The 18,483-nt window shown below is 38.5% G+C and overlaps 4 protein-coding genes across 8 annotated transcripts; 2 read left to right on the plus strand and 2 right to left on the minus strand.

Annotated features, from left to right (window-relative positions):
• The first annotated feature begins 17 nt into the window (after positions 1–17).
• LOC135629670 (triphosphate tunnel metalloenzyme 3-like) lies at positions 18–3,404 on the plus strand. Of its 5 annotated transcripts, none has more exons than XR_010493300.1 (3): positions 18–922; positions 2,656–2,743; positions 3,092–3,404. XR_010493300.1 is itself a non-coding variant. In XM_065137397.1 (2 exons), the coding sequence occupies exon 1, from the start codon at positions 302–304 to the stop codon at positions 920–922; it is 621 nt and encodes a 206-aa protein (XP_064993469.1). In that variant the 5' UTR covers positions 18–301; the 3' UTR covers positions 3,092–3,404. The 5 variants fall into 5 exon arrangements, 3 of the variants coding, with proteins under 3 accessions (XP_064993469.1, XP_064993470.1, XP_064993471.1); XR_010493301.1 differs by lacking the exon at positions 3,092–3,404 and adding an exon at positions 2,925–2,940; XM_065137397.1 differs by lacking the exon at positions 2,656–2,743.
• Positions 3,405–4,252: 848 nt separating this feature from the next.
• LOC135629690 (phosphopantothenoylcysteine decarboxylase subunit VHS3-like) lies at positions 4,253–6,081 on the minus strand. The gene is made up of 3 exons (XM_065137470.1): positions 5,835–6,081; positions 4,901–4,959; positions 4,253–4,751 (listed from the first exon to the last, which is right to left on the minus strand). Exons 1-3 carry the CDS (start codon positions 5,934–5,936, stop codon positions 4,454–4,456), a joined length of 459 nt encoding a protein of 152 aa, XP_064993542.1. The 5' UTR covers positions 5,937–6,081; the 3' UTR covers positions 4,253–4,453.
• A 900-nt stretch (positions 6,082–6,981) lies between these two features.
• Positions 6,982–13,536, minus strand: LOC103984687 (uncharacterized). The gene is made up of 8 exons (XM_009402240.3): positions 13,349–13,536; positions 11,505–11,589; positions 11,366–11,434; positions 10,452–10,564; positions 9,996–10,107; positions 9,774–9,917; positions 7,401–7,575; positions 6,982–7,304 (listed from the first exon to the last, which is right to left on the minus strand). Exons 1-8 carry the CDS (start codon positions 13,398–13,400, stop codon positions 7,179–7,181), a joined length of 876 nt encoding a protein of 291 aa, XP_009400515.1. The 5' UTR covers positions 13,401–13,536; the 3' UTR covers positions 6,982–7,178.
• Positions 13,537–16,007: 2,471 nt separating this feature from the next.
• On the plus strand, positions 16,008–17,876 carry LOC135628819 (amino acid transporter AVT6E-like). The gene has a single exon (XM_065135745.1). It carries the CDS (start codon positions 16,318–16,320, stop codon positions 17,731–17,733), a length of 1,416 nt encoding a protein of 471 aa, XP_064991817.1. The 5' UTR covers positions 16,008–16,317; the 3' UTR covers positions 17,734–17,876.
• Positions 17,877–18,483: the final 607 nt, after the last annotated feature.

Here is an 18,483-nt window from a genome sequence, read left to right on the forward strand (position 1 = left end):
GGCAGATTGTTCATCATGTGTATATAAACGCATTATATCTTTGGATTGTGGTCGGCAGCGAACCAGAAAGGAACTAAAACGACTGATCGAGAGGGAGGAGGATGCTGAGGAGGAAGCCGAGCAGGATCGAAGTGAAAGCGGAGGACAAAGCAGAGATCGAAGAAGCCGTCCGCCAGCGATCCTCCAATCCCCGTCCCAACCCTAACCCTAACCCTAATCCCCTCCACAAGTACCTCGACCCCTCCCCCCTCGACGCCGCCGCCAAGGCCCAGCGCATCGGCCTCAACCAGCCTTAGCCCCGATGGAGGTTGAGGTCAAACTCCGCCTCCCCGACGCGGGCGCCCACCAGCGACTCTCCGACGCCCTCGTTCCCCACCACCTCCGCACCCACCTCCAGGAGAACCTCTTCTTCGACGGCGCCGCCGGCGAGCTCTCCTCCCGCTTCGCCGTCCTCCGTATCCGCTTCTACGACGCGGACTCCCGCTGCGTGATCTCCCTCAAGGCCAAGGCCCGCCTGGCCGGCGGCGTCAGCCGCGTCGAGGAGGACGAGGAGGACATCGACCCGGCCCTCGGCCGCGCCTGCGCCGCCGAGACGTGGCGGCTCGCCGACTTGGCCGGATCCTCTCGGATCATGAGGAGGGTGGTCGAGGAGTTCGGGTCGGAGGGAAAGATGGGATCCTTCGTGTGCCTGGGGGGCTTCCGGAATGTTAGGGCGGTCTACGGGTGGAAGGAGGGGTTGATGCTCGAGCTTGATGAGACGCAGTATGATTTCGGGACTAGTTACGAGCTAGAATGTGAGACGATCGACCCAGAGAGGACCAAGGAGTTGCTGGAGAGGTTCTTGAAGGAGAATGGAGTACCGTACTCGTACTCTGAAGCATCCAAGTTTGCAGTTTTCCGAGCAGGGAAGCTTCTACCCTGAGTGAGTTTACTATCTTCTCTTTGCTTCTTTATGACCTTTATTTCATTTGGATGAAGTCATGAAAATTGAGTGATGAAATCAATTGAGTAGGTAGACATAGATTTGATGGGGTTTTGGTGGATTATTGTACTTTTGGATTGTTTATGGATAAATGCATTTAAGCTAGTGGGTTCAGGGCATGTGGTGTTGATGTTACAATTTCAACAATAAGCGGAACATATCTAACAGTGGTTATTTGGAGGCAGAAGTTCAAGGCATATTTGATTAATTCAATATTTAGTTCTGCGATCACCTTTGCATTTTGCATAATCAGATGTGGATCAGTTTATGCAAATTCTTCGAATTAGCCTATTAGATTAACAAGATAAGCACAAGTTTGCATATTTGGTGTGAAGCTAGCTTGTAAAATGTTAATAAAGCTTGCACAGATAAGCACGACTGTGCATATATGGTGTTTCTAGTATATATTGTAAAAGATGTTGCTATAATTAATCATTTAAGAGTTTCTGGTAATTGGGACTGTTTAGGCTCTTTTTCTGCTGTCTCTTTCTTACGAATATGTTAGATGCATTCTTAATTAGGGTTGCTGTACATCTTTGTCGCAATGGATCAAGCAGAATTGATTATTTTATGTTCACTTCCAAGTCCTTTTTTGAGATCTTCAGTTCTCTGACAGATTCACAGTAATAGGGCTTCTTTCAATTGCATTACAAGCCTCACCTTTGTTTGTGAAATTGAATTTTTTTCATCTGGAATCCTCTATTGGAATTGGGAATAGGATGTGTGATTAGAAAGAGACAACTATATGAGATCATGAAAGAAACAATTCTTTTTTTCCTTTTGTAATTAATCTTGGTAAACCTCTTTGGTTGTATCCTATTGGATCTGCATACAGCAACACACAGAAAAACCAAAGATTTGCAATTTCTCTGAATTAGGTTGATCTGCCTTCTCAATGTCTCCCTTGCATGGTCGGGACTGCTGTCCTTCATTAGCCCTAGTGCCAAGTTATGATGTTTGTATACATCAGATTAATAAATTCATCTTGATCCAGCCCAATGGTCAAACTAACTCATTAACTTGATAAATATGAAACCATATGATGTAAAATGTTTAAGCCCAAACTAGTGGTAGTTATCAATCTCTATTTACTTTCATAATCATTCTCCCACGTTTCAATTTGGGATCAAATTGAGGTATCTCAATCTTCTCCACTTAAGGACATAGTCCAAATTCACAATATTAGAGTATGAGACTACACAATTCCATATTATGATGCATCTTCAGCCTTGTTCATGGCTTGTCTTTTCCTATTTGGGCCTCTCACTTTGCCTAATACCAAGTTTGCTTCGATACAATGTGTCAATCCAATGGGAGAATTGACCTTTTAAATTGATAGGCTTGAAACTACATGGTTCAAAATGTTTAAGCAAAAGTTAGTGAAAGCAGACCCCTCTAGTTCTAGATACCCTCATAATTATCTGCTCGCTTTCAATGTAGGAGTAAGTTGGGGTATCACATAATTTATTTGCATTTTTGTTGCAATTTGTTCGCTTTTCTTTTCAGTAGGGATACAACGGAGTAAGGTGAGTCCATAATGAGTGGACTAAACGGAGAAAGAAGCGACAGCTTTCATTCATGACATTGAACTTTCTTTTGTTGGGTATTTCCAAAAGAAATAGTTTTCTCTTTTAAGGGGGCTTTTAGCAGTATGTTCTCCTCTCCTTTGGTAGGGATACAAATGGTTAAGGTGTCCATTGGTCAGAAGACTGGATAAAGAGCTGCATGATTATATCATGACATTGGACTTTCTTTTGCCAGGTATTTCCAAATCCAAACTCATTGGACTTGTCCGAAGCTGGGCCAGCCCCCCCTCTTTGATCAGATTTCATATAAAGTCTGATAAATTCATATTATTAAGGATGAGTTAACAAGTAATCGTGATATCATTACCGTGTATATTCTCAGAAAATGGTTTCAGAGTGTTCTTCCTTTTTCATAGATTTCAGAGGCTAGTGAACCGAATGTGTGTCGAAACTGCATAAACGCAACTAAAGGGTTACAAATGTGCATTTTGTGCTGGACTTTGTTCTACAATGAGAAGTCAGGCAAGCCGAAAGTAACATTATGGTTTATTTTAGTTGCAATTAACATGATGTAGCTTTGCAGGGTGTAGGCCTGAGGATCATTTCACAAGTTGCCACTACTACACATAGTTGGAAGACGCAGATAGCAGCACATGGTGAAAGTGCTCCATTTTAAGAAAATTCACCGTCTGGTCGATCTAGTTTCCCCGTCCTACAATGCAAGATGGTGGAATATGTCTGATGGATCAGCTTCTCCATTTTAGATGCAAGCAAGATTAACTGAATACTGCATTTACTATATTGTTTGTTGCTTCTCGGAGTGTGTGATTGTGTACATGTTGGTAGCGTTTCGCCCCTTGATATCTAATGATCGGATGCAGATTAGTTGCAGTTTATTTCGTATTCTTTTAACAGTGGCTCATCCAACTTCCCTGATTCTCTTTTATTCCTTTGGTACAACGATAAGATTTGCCAAAGTTCTCATATGAGGTTGGTGTCCCTTTTACCACATGATATCTGTATGTACTGGGGAGGTATTGTGTGACGACCATCCTTATCATAGCAGAGACCTAGATGACCTAAGGATGTGAAACAATATATTACCAACTACATGGGACCATCCTTTGTTCTGTGACATCAAATGTTAAATGCAACTGGCGTTTTAGATTAACATAAGACCTGCTTAACAGTCGTTGCACATCTGCAGGCATCAGGATCAGAGTTGAGAAGACCCAGAGGAATAACCATAGTAATGTATTATTAACCACGGCACAAGATCAAATCTTTTATGCGTTTAACGCACAGGACTATGACTATTTCAACCATGGTTTGTATCGAGAAAAATGATGATTACATTATGGCCAAAATCATGAGCATAGATCTTTCCTTGTGTAAAGTTGAATAGAAAAAGATCCATCAAGTCAATTCCATTATGATAAGTTGATGCTTGATGGTATCATAGTCCTCCTCTGTATTCGATGCACAAACCTAATAATCAGTTGAGAAAATTAAACAGAAACCCCCAAAAAAATGTAATATCTAATGAATGGCATTTTGGCTAAATTCTCAAATATTATTATTATTCAATAAATTTATTTATTTTTTATATGTTATCATTAAACTGCATACAAGACGCTCTATCCGAAATAAATTTGAAACATATTTAATTGGACACCATTTGCTAACTACCAATATATTTCAACAATAAAAAGATATTAACAATTGAATTGTGGCCATAGAAAGATAAATAAATGGTGGTGTAAAAAATTCTAAAAATGAAATGACCAGTTTGATACATGAGTGAATAGCCATCAGCATGATACTCTCCAATTAAAATACAAAAGAAAAACAACTTAGTTTCATTGACAATAAGTCATTTCTCCAAACAAATGGAAATCTCATTTCTTTTACTTAGAAGGTGGCTTCCCTTTGGCTAGGGAAGTCGTTACTCATCATCTTCCTCATCATCTTCACTATCATCTTCACTATCATCCTCACTATCCTCCTCATCATCGTCGTCATCATCCTCTTCGCTTCCTTCTTCTTCGTCACCACTGGTCTCGTCATCATCGTCATCATCATCATCGTCATTATCATCATCATCATCTCTATCATTCCCTTCCTCACCTAAGAAATCTTCACCATCATCTTCTCGTTCATCCCTATATTCATGCTCATCATCATCCGACTCACCATCGTCCTTGTTCTCAGGCATAGTTTCAGGTTTGTTTCTTTCCATTATCCTTTAAAACAACATCAAACATAAGAAAAAAAGTTAATCAACTACATTAGCCAAGATGATTTATGCCCCCAAGGAAATAAGAATGCAGGGTCATCATGCACTGAGTTTCTTATAGCAAGTGAAATATAAGTAAAAAAACACAAATCCTACATATTTGCCATGTCAAACCCTTCGCCTGATACGCCAACACTGCTTGACAGTGAGCACACCTGAAGGAACGCAAAAAGAAAAGAAAAGAAAAAAAAAGGTTCAACATAAGCGAGCAAGTAAAGGAGAAGCAACAACTACTGCACACAAAATAATAATTCTGTACCTTAAATGAAGGTTATGTTGTATTCCAAAGATGTTATCACATTTAGTTCAAACCTCTTGATCTACTGACATGGTCTAAATTTCAATAGCAAGAGCATCATTCCAAATCTTCACAGTGCAACATGTAATAACCAAATGAACTCCTAATTAAACAAAGACACAATCTATCCATAAGAAAAAAAGAAGTCCCACCCGATCACAGACTTAAGGCAGATTGCCGGAAAGAAATGTACATGTCAAATGAACAACCCAATTGTAAGCATAGTGAATCATAACCTTAGCCTCATCAAATTTTTAGTAGTTGTCTGTATATGACGATCTAAATGCACAAATCTATATGACAAAGTGAGAAATGCTTTTCAGATAACCCACTTGTACTCAATCTAAAGTATCCTGGTGGAGTATCAAAAGGAGATTAAGACAATGCTGCTAATGATAGAGTAATCAAAAAGAGGAAGGAAAACCCTAATTGCAGGATCCCAAATTCACATTCTTGAACCCCACTCACGTCCAACCTGTTTAATCGAACACTAAAACGTCACGGTAGTTCAGATCAGATCCTGTTATAGACATGTGAATCGAAGTACTCAATCAACTAACGCTCATTCCTGAACTACCAGGAAAGGGTTAAATCCTCGATCTTTTAGCTCGAGACAAGAAAGGAACAAGAATCCCCTTCTCAAATAAGGAAAAACAAATCGCATTTTTAAGCCACTAGCACGGAATCCAGACCAGACTGCAAGATATGAAAGAGGGACGAAGCTAAACTCACCGCGAAAAGAAGCCAGGAGAGGGACCTCTGCGCCGCAAGCAACTCGATCGAGGAGAATGCGACGGCATCTCCACCGATCTCACTTCCGCGCAACGCCTCCATCCCCGTAGCAAACACAGTCAACAACGATCCTAAAATGGGGAAAAGCGAGCGAAGCAGCAACCCAACTTTGGAGGAGGAAGGAAGAGAAGAGTCTATCCAGGGGTCGAAGATAGATCTAATGGGCGTCGATAAGGGGTCGAAGAAGGAGACGGGTTTCACTAGAGGCTAAAAACTACAAGGAAAAATTATTATTATTATTATTATTATTATTATTATTATATTGATGTAATTAGTGAATTTTGTGGTTATTCTTTTTTTCGAAAAGAATATTAGCAACAGTGATTAGTAGTTATTAAAGAGAACCAAATTCACTAAAATTTCTTTTATTTGATAAAAGAGCTCCATATTAATTAGTGTTAGTGCTGATGATGATCACGATGATAATTATTACTAATTAATTATTATGACTTCTATGGTCATAATTAGCTGTTAACTAAAATATTATGCTAAGAAAAAGATCTTAAAAATTTCACTGTGCGTGTCTTAATCTAAAATAAAATCCATTTTCTTTCATTTATATCGAAACATATTATTTAATATATAAGGATAAATAATATACAAGTAATTTGATACATCAATAAGATACTTTTAATATAGCGAATGAAGTTACACTTATTTTCAACAGTGTTATGCACATTCAAAAAGTGAATACATTTTCCTTTCAGAATGGTGTTAAAGGGCAAGATAGTTTCCTCTGTATATCTTAAAGAAAATTGCATGTTTATTTTTTATTTTGCATAAATTTATATTTATTTATTTATTTACTTTCATGGTTAATATTAAATATGACTTGGATTTTTAAAACAATCCCTTCTTGAAGATTTAGCAAAACACGAAACTACAGAATCTTACTTTTTTTTTTTTTCTGTCGATAACATTCCATCTAAATACTTGAACCATTAGATTATTTGACCCCGTTACATGCGAGTGGCAAACTAGTCCAAACGCAATACCTAATCATTTAGCTCCATAACAACATGGATAATTTAATTGGCTTTATTGCAACCACAGAATTCATGCATCTTAAAATTCCTCATCATTCATGTCGACAGAAAACAAGGACGATTCGGCCTATTTAGTGAGGATCCAATGTGCTGTCACTTACATGACGGTATAAACAGAAACATACTATTGAGTTCATGTGCTTCAAGGCGAAGCAGTGATGTTTTATGCTGTTTCATGGAAATGTGCCATAGTTTAAATGGGGAAAAGATAATAATGGTGACCGATTCTCCAATTACATCAACTTTCTGCCGTTGCTGCAGCAGACGCATAGCTGACGCTGCTGTCTCGCATACTCTTGCACTGACTTGATTGCTCGTATTGCAAGAAACCAATTTTGATCTTTGTCGAGCAGTTCTTTAACATCTGGTGGAAGAGGAGTGAATGAGAGCAAAGATTACAAGCATACCATTAGTGAAATAGTTCCACAAGATGATAAACAAAAGAGATGGCCAGTCTTACATGGAGGAAGACACTGATGGGATGGCGTCCACAGATCGTGTTGTCATACTCACGCAAGTAGCGCTTGAATGCATCGGCATCTCCGGTCTCTATGATATCCATGCCCATGTGGTCCAAGGCCTCTATGGACTTGTAGATGGGTCCATGCTTCTTGTCATAGTGTGTATAACTGAACCTGTACATTTGTGCACAGGTACAGTATCATTTCTACACATTCAGGAATATTACTGCTGAAATCTGAGGAAAATATAAAACTTCCTGAATGATTGAATAAAACAAAACCAGGTAGAAAAAGGGGCATAGAAACACAGCAGAATGCCAGCTTTCATGTAGGTTGAAATATGAGGAGCGATAAAACTGAAACCAAGAGCCAAGAACTGTGCCATACACCAACAGAAAGTTATATTAGGGCTCTGTTGATGTTGAAAAGGCCTACCTAGTTTTTTATTTTCTGCACTTACTATCATGGAAATCTCTATTACTCTTACCTTGGCGAATTACTCAACCCAGATTGGAATGTTATCCAATTAAATTTACTGCATGGAGCATGATCTACATTTTCCAGACATCTTGGACCTTTTTCACGAAACCAACTTCAAAACTGAGTGTAGTTCTCTCGTTGAACCATTAGAAAACACCTTTGTAGGAAAAGATGTGCAATCATTTCCATTGTATTTGGTTCCAAACTGAAAACAAACTCCAGCATAAAGCAGATGCGTCAGCTTTTGGCTCACCAATCAGTCGTCAGATCACCAACTACAGCCTTGAGATCTATGGCCAACCCTTCTGTCTGATACCAACAACCATCCTTCCATTTTTCTGTAGCAACATATTTCATAGCATCTTTGCTGCTGAATAATGAGTGAGCTCGAGCTTTCATGCCCTTTCTTTTCCACCACATGCATGTCCTTCCAAAAAGGTGGAAAAGAAAGTATCCAAGAAAGATGCCCAACTTGTCAGGTTCCTTAGTGAGGCTTTGTTACAAGCACCCGAATGGTTGTTATCTTTGTATATCTATGAACATGTTTACCAGATAGGCCTTGAATAGTCACCAAGAAACTCCCAATACTTCTTTTTCGCATATTATTCATTGTATTTCTCAAGGATTGCTGTACCAGGTACCAGACCTGTCTCGGTCCCTGGCCATAGCAGTACATACCAATCGGTACTGGTGTACCATGTGTCAGTAAACCAGTATATATCAGTGTTTCAAAGATGATGAAAAAAAAGGAGAAGCGGAAGGCGCATTGGAGGAAGAGGAGGGAGGAGGTAAAAGAAAGGAAGAAAAGGAGGCGGTAGAGGAAAAAGAGGAAGCGGGAAGAAGAAAAAGGAAGAGTAAGGAGGAGAAGAGGCATACTTGGTAGACGGTATGCAGTAGCACTATGTGGCGAGGTCACATGATGTATGTTAAGTGCGGAGACACAATTAGGGCAAAGGCGGTGTGCAACAAGCTCATGGCATGCAAGAGACACGATTAGGGTTCTCACTTCGACGTATATATATATATATGTGTGTGTGTGTGTGTGTGTGTGTGTGTGTGCATATATATATATATATATATATATATATACATATATACATATATACATATATACATATATATATATATATACATGGGCGAACCAGACCGCTTGAAATGGGAGCGGGTCCATGAACTAATTCATGCCCGGATCGATACATGAATTGGTTCATGCACCGGTATGTACTGCCTATTTCATACCAATCTAGGCGAAACATCATTCCTTGGTTGTATCCTACATGTGTAGACACAATTAGGGCAAAGGCGATGTGCGACAAGCTCATGGCATGCACGAGACACGATTAGGGTTATCACTTAGACCAATGTTTTTATATAAATATGGGCGGACCAGACCACTTGAAATGGAAGCGGTTCATGAACCGATTCACACCCAGACCAATACACGAATTGGTTCACGCATCAGTATGTACCGCCTATTTCATATCGATCTGGATGAAACATCATTCCTTCGTTCTCAATATTTAGGGTTTTCTAGCTATTTTCTAGTTTCCCAAATTTCAAAAAAAATCTCGACGAGTTTCCAGTTTCTTGCTTTCATGCTGTTTCCTGCATTGGTTTCTCTTTTCTGCAATTAAAATTTCAAACAACCTAATACTCTGTAAAACTTCTTTTTCTTGAATTTACATCAGGAACATCAGAAGGGATCAACTTAGATTATCTCTCCTGGCATCATGTTCAATCAAATGTTAGATGCATATTCTGCAGTGCATAAGAGTATAAGCTACTCACAAAATCTATAGACAGAAACAATATCTACTATGAAAATTATATATATGTTAAGCTAATAGATTAATGTATAAAATAAAATGAAAACAAAAGGAGAATTAGCATACCTAGAGCCCCAGTGACAGAAGTCCGATGATATAGAGAAGAAATTCTTGGGATTATCCACATACTTGGCAAGCAGTTGGCCATACATGGCTTCATTCTCCAAGTTAAGAGCACCAACCATAATGGGCACAACTTTCACAGGATAACTTTAGAAAGAAGAAAACATGTAATAAACAGTCTCAGTACTATAATACGTAGATTAACACCCAAGCCAGTATGCTTACCCATGGAACACTTTGACAAGATAAGGCAAATGCATCTCCATGCTATGTTCTGCTTCATCTACATGAAGATCCATAAGTTCAAACTTCCCTGTTGCCCTGAGCTCGTCATTGACTGGAAAAAAGAAAAAAGAAATGCTTGATTTTTGAATCTGTCACCATTGATCTGAACAGAAAAGTGGAGAAAATCACGCCAGATTTCAATTATATAAACTCTTAGGAGTCTCATCAAAAGTGCCTACTACCTGGTTATTCGCTCATGCAGAAAAACTACTTTCAAATTGCATGACATCACCTCTAATAACAAGCAAATGGCAACTTGCAGAAACAACTAAAGACTACTTGATGTATGTAAATTACATAATCTGTGCTACAGTGCATAAAGATATCAGGAAATGGTAAATGAAATATAATCTTATTTAAACATTACTTGTATACCTCAAGAAGTACATGATATACCTTCTAAATCAACTGGAAGATCCCCCAAAGGAGTACTATAAATGGTGGCTCTTGTAAGGGCACATTTTGGAGTATAATAGTGATGAGATGGACCAAGTAGAAACACTCGTTCTCTGCAAAAGTAGAATACAGATTGTCCACACGTTAGTCAAGACCATAAACCAGCATACCATGACCATGCCATCCAGTAGGTTACTGAAACCACTATCCGACAGGCATTTATATCCTTGAAATACATAAGGTCACATAAATGCATAGGGACAGGATTAGAAATCAACTAAATAGGTCCTAGGGTGAAACATTATTATTTATAAATACATACATTAATTTTAGAAAGAAAACAAAATAGATTGAACGATTAATACAAGTTTCTGGATGATTTTTCAAATGCCCTCCAGAAAAAATAATGCATTTCAAAGTAAACCTTTATTCTGATTATATCCCATCATTTTAAACCTCAAAAATTCCACCAACTGATCTGCATACCAGATCACTTCTACATAGAAACAAGACAAGTAACTATCATTAGTGTCACTCATTTAAAGATAATACAACAGTTGTCAGACTCGAATCAGTTCTATTGATGATTTTTCTACCCCACCATGAAGATAGATTCTAAGTTGCCTAAAGACTTAAATTAGTGTGTGCAATTTTTTTATTTTTCTTCAAGTTCATATTAGCATCTTATACCATTTTACTTTATAGAAGGCATACTTGTTAGGGGTCGACATCACTATTTAGAACAGGATCCAAATACCTAAAATAAGTTTCAACTGTAACTCACTAGTTCCCTGCAAACAACTACTGCAAAATATTTTTGCAATATCCGGAGGTAGCGAACGTTATAATTAGTGTGGATTAGCACATGGAAACTTGATTAGCATATATTTTGGAAATAAAAGCAGTCAACTCACATGCTTGCAGGATCGATGTTAGCAAATGCAAAAGCTGCACAGCGGCCTGAATATGAGTAGCCAGCATGCCTGCATTTACGGAATTTTCATCCAATGTATTTTGGGTGATTTTTTCACTCTCTGCAGTAAGAATACTTACGGAGCAATCACGCCTCTAACATTTGGTGATTTAACCAGGCCTGCTGCTTGGAGCCACCGGTCAAGTTCCTCATCCAGTTTCTTGGCTGATAAGGCATCAAGATGGAATTATTAGATAAACCGTACCTCAAATCATACTCAAAATGCAACAATAAATGAAAAAAAGGATAGTGGCTAGTCATATCATGCACAAAGAGCAACTGAAGACTTTCAGAAAGAATAATAATAATGCCAAAGGACCTGGAACCACAGAGTCAAATGTATTCAACTGCACTATCTACTGCACTATCTAGAGAAAATACAGCATGACTAAAGAATTGAACCTTAAATCTCAACCTCATCCTACTTAATGGGCAATTCTGCAAGTAATACGATATACTTTAGAAGTATTCAATTAACCAATGATGCACTGGTTAACCAATTATATTGGCATTTTCTTTGTAATATCTAGCACAATGGATGGTTTTCTCAGTCAGACCTGCACATGACTTGCGGTTGCTTTGTTTGCCCATGCATACACATACATCAGTACAAAACTCTAAAATATGATATCATAAAAAAACAAAAAATGTTCTAATTCTACCACTCTCCCATAATATGAGTTGACAATATCCAGCTCAAGGATATGTATGTCACATGGATATGTGACTATTATACTTCATAAAGGTCGATGTGAAAATTGAAGTAACTAGTATGATTCATAAGGGTAGGTGTGAAAATCAAAGTAATAATACTGATAGCCACATTTGCTAGAATAATACATAATTTAATCAAGTTAATGTCACCAAGAATCATACGATAGATTATGATTATTGAACTAATTGCCAACCTAGACTTCACATACATGGTTGTTTCCAAAATTAACTAGATCTGAAATAAAATCTGCAGTTGATCCTTGGATGTCAAGTTACTGGTATCGGAAAAGAGCAACATAAATTCAAGGAAATGAGTTGTCTAAGTTGACAGAGCAGACCACTTTAACCCTGATGTTTGACTCTTACTATATAACTGTCAATATTACCATCTTCAGTTCCTCACAAACATCTATCTTCGTCTGCAGCTTGTTCACCTAATTTTTTATCACGGCATACTCAAATCTTAGTTATAGACCACTAATTTAAAAAATAAACTTTTCTTCAATTTATACTCGATCAATCTCATACAGCATCCTCAACATTTTTGTTTAGGGACCTCTACCTTCATCAAATCCATAAGAAGTTGAATTGTGGCCCAGCTGTTTTGCTTTTATCCAGGCTCAACATCAAACTCATTATGTAATTTGTGCAAAATGAAAGACAAAAAAATTGCTTGGCCTTGGGTTCTACATGAAGGTAAATCCTCGACATATTTTACCTGCAAAGCCCATAGTAAGTTGTCAAGGAAATGTTATACCTTGAAGCAAGGTTCATATCACAGTCATTTTTCTTTTTCTGATACTATGAAAGTTACTTGTAAATAACACCAAATTTATATTACGGAAGTAATTTCTTAGCCTAAGGATTTAGTTTTCACCAAAAACTCAAACATGAACACGATCAAGCAGCCAAGCACATTGCTATGCAGACACCGAGTCTAGTCACGCAAAAGCCCCCCTGGTTGCCTACCATACGAGCATTTAACCGAAATGTTAAACCATCTTCAATCGATTACTGTTCATGAGGGCGAACAAAACCCCCAAACAATCAACCAACTCCCCTTGCTGCACTCGATAAACTGATCAAATTTCCATCGACTACAAAACAGCGAAGGCGGTCATACATCCATGTACAGAACAGATATTCTGCAGCAAAACCTACTCCGATCGCCGTCAAGTAATCAGAAACTGTGAGGGGCGGAGGGACTCACCGTTGTTGGTGTACCAGGATCCAGCATGAATTGCTCTTCGAACCGTCTCCATCGCAACCTCTCCACGAACAACAGATCGAAGCGGAAGGCAGAGCAAAGCAATCGATCCGAAGCGAGACGAACCAAACCCTACCTTTCTTCCCTTTTCCTTTCCAACGAAGACGGGAAGAGATAACGTGTAGATATCTCTTTATATTAGTAATTAGTTAGCTTCCGAGTTCGAGTAGGGGACGGACGGCGGAGAAGGCACACGATAAGAGGCGAACCGACGGCAGAGACAAGTTAACGTAAAAGGGATCCGACGCAAGGAGAACACGATTAACTGCTTCGAGTTTTACAGCTGTCGAAATCATGTGGTCGATCTCACATCGATTCGAGAGGTCTGATAACGATTGTAAGTTGTATTTTGCATCGGACTAAGTTTGGTATGCCCCAATTGCGTTTAAACCACGCCGCTTCAATTTTCTTTAATAAGTAAAGCGGAAAGTGAAGCTATAAGGAAAATACATAAATATGCATATAAAAACTGTAATTTCAATATTTATCCTTTAATTTTAATTTATCATTATATATATATATATATAAGTTTTTTTTCATTTTTTTTTTAAGAAAGTGCCCCCAATTTTGGTTTTTCCCATTTGGTCTCATATTTCTAATAATACCCATAATACTATTCATCGTCATTAGTCGCCTCCGTCCACAATATTATATGTTGTTGAGCCCATCCTTTTCTACTGTTATCCTTCTATCATCATCTCCTTTTAGCCCTCAACTTTGTTGTTTCATACAAGGAGGCTATAAGGGTTACGATGAAAGAGGAGGCCACAATTAAGACTTTCTTTTGCTCTTCTTTTGCATTACCGATCGTACCAAAGTGTTGCTCGTGTGAACCCACCTCTCCCCTAAGATCATTACCAAGCATCTTTTTATCACATTTGTCATAATTCTTATTCCTCTCTCAAACCTGTCTTCCGTTATAACCCTTGCAACCTTCATCTAGTCCATCATAATCCTTGTCACAAGTCGTGTGGGGTTAATGGTCATAGCTTAGATCATAGTGGTGGTGCTAGGGGGGATCGAAATTGGTGATGGAAAGGATTGAGGATGTTCTCTTCAAAGTTAATATAATGAGAAACTTTCGAGATGAAGGTAATAAGAGAAACAATAACAACAATAGAGTTATGATGAATATAGAGGTCATGAGGCCTGTGATAGTCAGACAAGTAAAAAGGAGAATGATACCACAAGGGCTATGGTCGAGAGGTCTTGGCGATGATTATAGGAGAGAGGTGGGCTAGTGTGGATGATGTCTAACATGATTAACTACGCGGAAAAGGAGGGAGGGGAAGCCTCATCGTGACCATCTTCTTCACAATCATTAGAACCTCTTTCCTTAGTAAACGATAAAACTAAGGGCTAAACAGAGATGTCAAAGGAAGGGTGATGTATAGAGAGAATTCGACAATCAATGTGGTGGAAGGTGATGACACAACGAGGATCATTACAAGTATTTAAAAAATAAAAGTATCAAATAAAAAAAATAAAGAAAATCAGGATACCTTCCGAAGCACAAAAAGATGAGTTACTTCTATAATTATTATAAGTTAATTATTAATAATTATTATAATTTCCACGATGGTAAAAGTATTAGAGATAAGTGTTTTATATTTTGGACTACTTCTTTAAATATATAAACATAAGCTTAAAGCTAAATGAGAAAAAAAAAGTTATTTTATTTATTTTAAATATATGAAAATATTCATAATTTTTATAAAAATCACTAAGAGTCTTCTCTTATGCTAAAGACTAATAGAATCTAAAAACTATGAGAATATTCATAGTTTTTAGACTCTATAGAATCTAAAAACTTATAATACATTTAATAATTAAGATTATGGATACTTTAAATAATCAGGGCTCAGTTATAATGTTCTTAAATAAAATTACAATGATTTTATTTATTAATAAAAATACATAAATCTATTCAAAGATATTATAAACGGATATGTTTCACCCATACTTATCTCATTCTTCCATGATAAATAAAAACAAATATACACGCCTAAATTTTAGATTATGTGAAAATAATTATTTTTTGTCTTCATTTATCTCGACAAATATTTTTAATTTTCATCCAACATCACATAAACTCTTATACAATTCATTTTATAAAGTATCAAAACTTATAATAAGATTGATAATCAAGACTAAGGGTATTTAAGCTAAGTAAAATTTGGTCACAATATTCTTAATAGAGTCATAGTATTTTGGTAGTCACTGTCCAATTACTTTGATTCATCAACTTGATAGAGTCATAATATTTTGATTCATTAACTTGATAAAGAGATAGAATTAAACGACTAAAAATGCTCAAATTTAAATTAAATGATAATATATTTATCTATCCTAATAAATCAATTCAATTATATATATTCTGCTCACACTTTCATTCCACCACTGAACTTATTTTCTGATAACATATTTTAGTTCATAAACATTTAATTATTTAGGTTTTTAAGAATAGAGCAAAAAAATAATATAGAATGAGAAAAAAATGTGGTGATTTAATTCTCTGGAAAAGAGAATAAATATATAAAACTCCAAAATTGTTAGGTTTTATATGTGCGTCGTATTTGTAATTTTCGCGATATATGAAACCGTCAACGTTTCGGCGTTGACTGGGTAACGCAGGCTTCCCTTCTCCTCTTCCTCTCTCCCCGCTCACTCGTTAGATCTGGAGAACCTGCAAGGAGAGGAGCAGGGGAAAGAGGGGAAACCCTTCGGACCATTGATCGTCGTATCAGATCCGTCTCTTTTACTTGGTTGATCTCATTCATTCCATTCCCCCAGTGGGAATCCGTTCCAAGATCTTCGACATCAGCAAAGAAGCAAAGAAAAGCTCCGATTTTCCTGGACTGTGATGTGATCTCTCTCTCTTGTCTATCGCAATCTCAAATCCGTCGTGAAGGATGAACAGCACGTACTCTGCCGTCCCCGTGACTGCGTCCATCGAGCTCCAAGCCAACTCCCCAGTCCCGCCGCAAGTTCCTCCCAAGAAGGAGTTTTTGGAGGAGGAGTTCGACGATGACCTCCCCCTCATCCTCGACGCCGACGGTGCCGGGTACGGCCCTTCCGCCTCGGGCTCCGGCGTGCCCGGCGCCGTCTTCAATCTCGCCACCTCGATCATCGGCGCCGGGATCATGGCCCTTCCCGCTGCCATGAAGGTCCTCGGCATCCTCCTCGGCTTCGTTTCCATCGTCCTCATGGGAATCCTGTCCGAGATCAGCATCGAGCTCCTCATCCGGTTCGCCGTCCTCTGCAAGTCGACGTCGTACGGGGACGTCGTGGAATCCGCCCTCGGTCGCCCCTTCAAGATCGTCTCCGAGATCTGCGTCATCGTCAACAATGCCGGGGTCCTCGTTGTCTACTTGATAATCATAGGCGACGTGATGTCGGGCTCCGCCAAGCACGTCGGCGTCTTCGATCAATTGCTCGGGCATGGCGAATGGGATCACAGGAAATTGGTGATCTTTGTGATGCTGGTCATCTTTTTAGCCCCTCTGTGTGCCCTGGAAAAGATCGACTCGCTTAGTCTCACTTCGGCCGCCTCCGTTGCTCTTGCTGTTGTCTTCGTGGTGGTGTCGTGCATCATTGCTTCGGTTAAGCTTGCCGAAGGCCGAACAAGGACTCCGAGGATGGGGCCGAATTTTGGATCCAAAGCTGCCATCTTGGATTTGCTGGTGGTCGTTCCGATAATGACAAATGCCTATGTTTGCCATTTCAATGTTCAGCCAATCTACAATGAGCTCAAGGAGAGAACACCAAAGAAGATGTATCTTGTTAGTAGGATCACCACAGTGTTGTCTGTCGCCATCTATGCTTCGACTTCTATATCAGGGTATCTGTTGTTCGGAGAAGATACCGAGTCAGATGTCCTGACAAATTTTGATAAGGATCTTGGAATTCCGTTCAGCTCGATCCTGAATTATGTGGTCAGGATTGGATATGTTCTTCATCTGGTTCTTGTTTTTCCTGTCATTCATTTTTCACTCAGGCAGACAGTAGATTCGCTGGTGTTCGCAGGATCAGCTCCTGCAAGCAGGAAAAGGATGTTGGCTTTGACGGCCATCCTACTTTGTGTTATTTATTTTGGTTCTACTATGATACCAAACATATGGGTGGCTTTCAAGTTCACAGGAGCTACAACTGGCATGTCACTAGGGTTCATATTTCCAGCTCTTATTGCCTTGAGATTAGATAAGCAAAAAAAGATCTTAAAGCTTCAAGAGAGGTACATAGCATGGGTGATGTTAGTTTTGGCAGTGGTCGCTAGCATTTTAGGAGTTGTTGGCAATATTTATACTCTTAAGAACATGTCTGAATGATTTATATTTTATGTCAGCTCCAAAATAGGTATAGGAATGCGAAGCTGTGCAATTATTCGTCAGGCCGTGATGGTGACCAATTTATGTGATTGATTAAAAATTAAAAATTTTGTTAATAACAGAAGTTCTTAGTTGTTTTTGAAGTGTCTTTTGTCACATATTGGCTTGATAAGCAGCAATGTAATATGCTTCAGAGGAGATACGCAGTTACAGGTCTAGGCTTTGTAAGCTACTGGAAGAACTTTTACAGGGTTGAGACATCCATTCTGATCCTGTTCTCAATTTTAGGCATTCTATCACTGCTGGTGAAGGTTGGAATACACAGATAGAGGCATGCTTCTGACATGCAAATCGTTGTATCTACTGAAAGAATCAGGATACTCTATATTGTTCAAGCATTAGGTTCATGTATTTCCTTGATCCTCCTGGTAAGTCCACACTTCTTGTGGCTTATCTTTTATTTGGCAAAAAAAACTTGATTGCATTCCAGTTCTTCAGCCAAGCTGTGCAAAGTTCCTAATATCTGCTTGTCAAAGTGTTTGCAACTGACTCCGAGCATTGTTGTGAGCCGTGACTGCTTTGCAAGAACATGCTTAAAATTAACCATGAAGTCTTTATAGACAGGAGCTTTTGTTCTAACATTATCTGTTGTTGTTTCAGCAAAGCTCTCAGTTGATACTTGGTTAGATTTCTGAGGAGCATTTAGTTAGCTTAGTAATTTCTTTAGTAAGAGTAGTTGATTTGGATGCC

Source organism: Musa acuminata, chromosome BXJ3-1, assembly GCF_036884655.1.
Source record: "Musa acuminata AAA Group cultivar baxijiao chromosome BXJ3-1, Cavendish_Baxijiao_AAA, whole genome shotgun sequence".
NCBI classification, from domain to species: Eukaryota; Viridiplantae; Streptophyta; class Magnoliopsida; order Zingiberales; family Musaceae; genus Musa; species Musa acuminata.